The sequence below is a fragment of the Ictalurus furcatus genome, unplaced genomic scaffold, assembly GCF_023375685.1.
Source record: "Ictalurus furcatus strain D&B unplaced genomic scaffold, Billie_1.0 scf3, whole genome shotgun sequence".
NCBI classification, from domain to species: Eukaryota; Metazoa; Chordata; class Actinopteri; order Siluriformes; family Ictaluridae; genus Ictalurus; species Ictalurus furcatus.
This window is the reverse complement of record NW_026521052.1, coordinates 70,001-77,243: the sequence shown is the minus strand read 5'-3', so window position 1 is coordinate 77,243 and position 7,243 is coordinate 70,001. Positions and strand designations below refer to the sequence as shown.

The following is a 7,243-nucleotide window of genomic DNA, read 5'->3' as shown; positions in this document are numbered from 1 at the left end:
ATCTGTGCTCTAACTCCAAATTCATCACAACCTGAGAAGAAATATTTCTGTTTTTCAAAGAATTATTGCCTCTGGCTCCAGGTTCAGTTGAAGCAGGTGTTCTGATTTGCTCGGCTATATCTCACTCCCGGTCACCTTGTGTTGATTTGTTGAAGTGTTGACAGTGGGCGGGGCATGAACTCACAAATCGCAGTCAGGTGGTTATTGTCTCAATGTCTAATAAAAGAGAAAACACATGAAATACCAGAAATGCTGCAATAAGTAAAAAAAACCATCAGAAATGGTTTCTAAAAAAGTGGAAATGTTTTAGAAGGACGCTTCACTTTTATTCTAAATAACTAGTAAAAGGTAAGGAGCTCTTTAAATGGTTTTGTTTATATCAGCTTTACCATGACGTGCTCCATGGATCAGAGTGTGATCTGATAAAAATCTGGGTGTGTAGGTGTGTATTTATTACCTGTCCACAGTTACTGCCCTTTGCCCTCTGCACAATAAAAAGGTAGGAGGTGCCCGTGAAGGTGAAACTCAGCGTCTCCCTTTTGTGTCGAGAGAAAATAAACCATTTCAGGAGTAAAAACACAGTGAGTATCTACATCTGAAGCTATAATATATAAACACACTGAATGTACACTAGATGCAGAAGAGTTTTGTGGGTTTGTACTGAAGTTTGAATGTACACAGGTTGTTTTATAACTTGATACAGAGACTATTTCCTGTAAGTGAACTCTGTGCTGATACAGGGTTTGATTTAACACACCGATGTTGGAGTGAAGTAACCGTGTGTCCTGCTGTAATCCGGAGAAGGAGACATGACCTCCAACATGAGTGTGTCTGGAAAACAGGACTTAAAGAAAGACGAGAGATGAGTTACTTTTCCATTCACCAGCAATAAATACACACTGTCTCATGGAACAGATCTGTATCTCTAAACACTCACTAGTTAACAGAGGAACTAAACTTTGGTTTAAGGTGTTTAATAGCAGTGAATATATCACTGATCTGATCTAAGAACAGTTTAGAGAAATCATTCACTGAGAGAAGAGTAAAAAGGACTGTGTAATGTGGAGGAGAAGAGCAGTGTAGCTTTGAGTCAGTGAACTCTACAGGCTTTAAGACCCAGCTGAGTCAGTTATCTGTGACTGGGACTCCTGACATCAGTGTAATTCCTGAGGTATGGGGTGTGTCTCCTGTTTGAATATGTGTGCAGACTGGAGCTGAATTAAAAAGATGGAATTATTGGTGTTTAATGATGAACACATTGTGTAACAGTGCTGAGACAGCAGAGTATTAATTATTGCTGATATTTCTGTTTAATTCTAGAATGATGGAGGGAAAGAGATCAGACTCACCAGAACCCAGCTGTGTGTCCATGAAGAGTGACAAGTCAGTGGATCGTCCAATTACCTTCAGAGACGGAGCCAGTTCTCCTGATGTGAGGTCAGTACAGTGAGGTGTTTTACAGCAGTGTTCCACCTGATCAAACTCACTGGTCTCATTCTGAAGCCCTTCATGATCTTTATCAGGTGTTGAAGCAGTAAAACACTAAACTGTGCAGTGCTGCAGCTCTCGGACTGGCAGTGAGGAAAACTGCTTTAAGAGTTCAGTTCAGTCTGCAGTCCCTGAGCTGGAGGGTCTGTGGTGCTACACAACAACATTTACACCTGGGACATTAATGACTAGATCACTATTTTATTCATGAACATGTTAGTGTCAGTGAGAAATCCTGAAATCAGTGTATTGTGTTAAGAGGATAGTGTTAAATATCTGTCTCTGTATTTATTAGTGTGTGTTGTGCAGCTATGAATACATATAGTCTATATCACATCATGTGTTTTATTTCTTCACAGACCACAACAGAAGAAATCAAACCTCAGCAGAAATCAGTTGGACTCCATATTCAAGGTGTGTGTCTTTTTAATGTGTGTAACTTGTGTGTGAGCAGGTTGCAGGTTTTTTATTTAAGATCATGACAATTTACAGGTTTATTGATGTGCAGCAGCATTGTGGGTAATCAGGCAGAATTTCAGCTGTAACTGTGGGAATAGAAAGAGACTTTTCTTCTATTTTATAAAATAAAAGCATCTCTCAGTGTGTAACATTATAATATTTAGATGTGTTCCTGTGTGTTTCTAACCAGGAGCTGGAACACAAAGTCATCACTCTGATAAAGAATGAGCTGAAGAGGTTTAGGAAGCTCCTGAGTCCAGATTACCCAGCATGCACTGAGAGGGAGGTGGAGGATGAGGAGGATCTGCACAGTGTCAGAGACGGAGCGCTGAAGATCACACTGCACGTCCTGAAGAACATGAACCACACAGATCTCGCTAACACACTGCACAACAGTAAGAGCTCTGAGTCATGGCTTTATTCCATCAGGTTCACTTTAGAGAGAGGAAATAGTTTTAGATAGGAACACTTTCAGTTTGAAGTTTGAGTTTAGTATCATGTTCATCTGCTGCTTTTCTGTTCTGTTCATGGTCCAGCTTGTGGTGACTCTGTACAATGGTCCTGTTCCTTCAGGAATATTTACTACATGAATCAGGAATGAACAGCAGCATTTGAATTTGACATTTAATCCTGTGTTCAGTGATTTTACATTAAAACATCTTATTACTTTGTTTATTAGAACTCGCCTCTGTGTATCAGACAAAGCTGAAATCCAGCCTGAGAGAGAAGTTTAAAAGAATTAATGAAGGAATCTCACAGCATGGAAGCTCAGCACTTCTGAATGAGATCTACACAGAGCTCTACATCACAGAGGGTTGGAGTGGAGACGTCAATAATGAACATGAGGTGAGACAGATTGAGACAGCGTCCAGGAGACCAGCAGCACAGGAGACACCCATCAAATGTAATGATCTCTTTAAAGACAAGTCCATCAGAAGTGTGCTGACTAAAGGAGTTGCTGGAATTGGAAAAACAGTCTCTGTGCAGAAGTTCATTCTGGACTGGGCTGAAGGAAAAGCAAATCAGGACGTCACCTTCATGTTTCCACTTCCCTTTAGAGAGCTGAATCTGATGAAGCAGGAACATCTCAGTCTGATGGATCTTCTTCATCACTTTTTCCCTGAAATGAGAAAACTACAATTAATAGACTCCTACAAAGTCCTGTTGATCTTTGATGGTCTGGATGAGTGTCGACTTCCTCTAAATTTCCAGAAGAATGAGAGACTGTGTGATGTGACAGAGTCAGCCTCAGTGGACGTGCTGCTGACGAACCTCATCAAGGGGAATCTGCTTCCCTCTGCTCTCCTCTGGATAACCTCTCGACCAGGAGCAGCCAATCAGATCCCTCCTGAGTGTGTAGACCAGGTAACAGAGGTACGAGGGTTCAGTGATCCTCAGAAAGAGGAGTACTTCAAGAAGAGGATCAGTGATCAGAGCCTGGCCGATAAAATCACCTCACACATGAAGTCTTCAAGAAGCCTCTACATCATGTGCCACATCCCAGTCTTCTGCTGGATCTCAGCCACTGTTCTAGAGAGAATGTTGGGTGAAGCAGAGAGTGGACAGATCCCCAAGACTCTGACTCAAATGTTCACACACTTCCTGATCTTTCAGATCAAACACAAGGACCAAAAGTACCATCAGAAATGTGACCCTGATCCTCAGCAGACCAGAGAGAGTATCCTGGCACTGGGAAAACTGGCTTTCCAACAGCTGGAGAAAGGAAACCTGATCTTCTATGAGGAAGACCTGAGAGAGTGTGGCATTGATGTCAGAGAAGTGTCGGTGTACTCAGGAGTGTGTACCCAAATCTTCAGAGAGGAGTTTGGGCTTCACCTGGGGAAGGTGTTCAGCTTTGTACATCTGAGTGTTCAGGAGTTTCTGGCTGCTTTATACACATTTCTCTCCTTCATCAGCAGAAATGTAACAGAACAACCAACCACTGATCTGTCTGATCTTCTCAACAAGTCAGACATGTCTGATCTCCTCAGGACTGCAGTGGACAAGGCCTTACAGAGTGAGAACGGACACCTGGACCTGTTCCTCCGCTTCCTTCTGGGTCTCTCACTGGAGTCCAATCAGACTCTCTTACGATGCTTAATGCCCCAGACAGGAAGCAGCTCTCACAGCAAACAGGAAACAGTCGAGTACATCAAGGAGAAGATCAGGGAGAACCCATCTCCAGAGAAATCCATCAATCTGTTCCACTGTCTGAATGAACTGAATGATCATTCTCTAGTGCAGGAAGTACAGACTTACCTGAACAGAGGAGGTCTCAGTCGTCTCAGTGGAACCAGACTCTCTCCTGCTCAGTGGTCAGCTCTGGTGTTTGTGTTACTGAACTCAGATCAGGAGCTGGATGTGTTTGATTTGAGGAAATATGACCGATCAGAGAAATGTCTTCTGAAGCTGCTGCCAGTGGTCAAAGCCTCCAGAAGAGCTGTGTGAGTATTTTATTTATAAATGTATTACTGCATGGTGTATTATTTTAATGTAACACTGAACTGCACTGTTTGGATTAATGCTGGTTAATAATTACTCTAATCATCTTTAAACAAACCTCTGGTACTGTTACAGAAGAGTTTCACTTTTTACACCAGCACGTTACATCTGCACTGAGGGCGGGGCCATGTGGACAAAACCTTCTATCACTATTTATTACCTTTTCTCTAAAACTGATGAAGAAATGATCTCTACAGAATAACTGCATGTATTCATCACTGCTTTTTCATCATTTTGTGATCTAAACACCAGTGAAAGGCACTTTTTCTTTTCTCCTTTTATTTGAAAGTGACATTGAACAGAACTTCACAAACGAGAAGAAGAAAAACAGAACACTATCACCATGGGAACAATATGAATACAGCATGTGACATTGGTGATATAGAGGATATAGGAAAATATCTATCAATAGACATGACTGATTATTCTATTTTCTTGTCCTATGATGTGTATCAGCGTATCACACCGCCCAATCTGCACTAAGGGACACGTGAGAGTGTCGTGGAAAACAATCTTTCCAACCTAAGTTAAAGACTTCAGAGACAGAGGGTTTGTAGATGCCAAAGGTCATCAAACTTTATTGAAACAACAAAGTGAGACAGTCTGCAGAAAGTCTGAATTATACACACACACACACATGTCTTTATATACTTTTCTGAAGCAGTAAAATTATCCCTAGGTGGGGCATTAACCTCTTCTTTCTAAAAACAAACCAATCTCCATCGCCTTAATGAATTATTCATATCTATATGATACCTTACATTTGTGGTGCATGCGTTGTCAGTTGGATTTTCTTAAAGGTTTTATTGGGACGAGGTCATTTTTTGCAGCGTATGCGCCTTGCGTTGAATTTTCTGAAAGGTTTCATCAGGACAGGATTTTTACCCCGTCCCAGATTTCCCCCTTATACCTTAATGACCTTCTGGCTTTAGTCCCAGCCTGGTACACTTCATCCTGGAAGTCTGATCTGTTATTGTGACACTGGTATTGAAGCTTAAAGGGCTTTGATTGGAAACACAGTTCTGGTGAATGTCTAATTGCTCATTTATTGCCAGAGTAAAGCTGCTTTAGACAAAACACACGGTTCTTCTAACTCCGTTTACACAGGACATACAGAGATACAGAAAAACACCTGATGTTCAGTAACACATAGACGTCTTCTAGCTCACTACACACTTACAATAGAACTTGATTAAAACTCTTCTGTGCTTTTTCACTTTCACACCGACCTTGTTTGGTTTGGACCGATCAGACTTTCTCTTTAGATTGGATCTGGTGTGGGATTAGTTTACAGGATGAAAGAGGATTGTCCTCGAGGACGGATTTCCAGTTAGCAAAAACGTCATAATAATCCCTCTGTGCAGATCAAGGGATACGTCCTGTTTATAACTTTAATCCCTAACAAAAAATGTGTGAATATTTACCATAAACAAACAAACAAACAAACAAACAAATAAATAATGCATGCACTGTGTGAGACGGATTTCCAGTTAGCAAACTAACTCGTCAACTTACTCCACACACACTCACAAACACACACACACTCTCATTCACACACACACACACACACACACTCTCACACACACACACACACTCACTCACACACTCTCTCACACATACACACACACTCTCTCACACACACACACACACTCTCTCTCTCACACACACACACACACACTCACACACACTCTCTCACTCACACACACTCACACACTCTCACACACACACTCACTCACACATACACACTCACACACACTCTGTCTCTCTCACACACACACACACACTCTCAAACACTAACACACTCTCTCACTCACACATACACACTCACACACACTCACCCTCTCACACACACACAGACTTTTTTACATGTACTTCCCTTAAAAATGGTTTCCATTATTCAAACAAAAACCCTTCTGTTTTCATTTCAATAATAATAATAATAATAATAATAATAATAACAATAATAATGCTGATGTGGTGTCCTGTCCTCTGATTTGTGTGTGTGAGAGAAACACACTCACATTTCTGTTACATGGTAAAGAGTAAGTGTATTATGGCTGTGTGTGTGTTTGAGATCAGTGTTCTGATATTTCATCATTTCTCTTCCAGGCTGTGTGGGTGTGATCTGACAGAGGAAAGCTGTAGAGTTCTGTCCTCAGTTCTCAGATCAAACTCCTCCAGACTGAGAGAACTGGACCTGAGTTACAATAACCTGCAGGATTCAGGAGTGAAGCTGCTCTCTGCTGGACTGGAGAATCCACACTGTACACTGGAGATACTGAGGTACACACACACACACACACACACACACACACACACACACACTGTACACTGGAGATACTGAGGTACACACATACACACACATACATACACACTCACACACACACACTGTACACTGGAGATACTGAGGTACACACACACACACACACACACACACACACTCACACTGTACACTGGAGATACTGAGGTACACACACTCACACACACACACACACACACACACACACTGTACACTGGAGACACTGAGGTACACACACTCACACACACACACACACACACTGTACACTGGAGATACTGAGGTACACACTCACACACACACACACACTCAGACACTCAGACACACACACACACACACACACACACACACTGTACACTGGAGATACTGAGGTACACACACACACACACACACACACTGTACACTGGAGATACTGTGGTACACACACACACACACACACACACACACTGTACACTGGAGATACTGTGGTACACACACACACACACACACACACACACA

The 7,243-nt window shown here is 41.9% G+C and overlaps 1 protein-coding gene across 1 annotated transcript in view; it reads left to right on the top strand.

The window, feature by feature from the left end:
• Nucleotides 1-794: 794 nt before the first annotated feature.
• Nucleotides 795-7,243, top strand: part of LOC128604778 (NACHT, LRR and PYD domains-containing protein 3-like) — a 10,587-nt gene continuing 4,138 nt past the window's right edge. The window contains exons 1-6 of the mRNA XM_053619876.1: nt 795-863; nt 1,322-1,437; nt 1,848-1,902; nt 2,138-2,342; nt 2,627-4,391; nt 6,559-6,732. Coding sequence (XP_053475851.1) covers nt 810-863; nt 1,322-1,437; nt 1,848-1,902; nt 2,138-2,342; nt 2,627-4,391; nt 6,559-6,732 — 2,369 coding nt within the window. The 5' untranslated portion in view covers nt 795-809. The remainder of the gene's footprint in view (nt 864-1,321; nt 1,438-1,847; nt 1,903-2,137; nt 2,343-2,626; nt 4,392-6,558; nt 6,733-7,243) is intronic.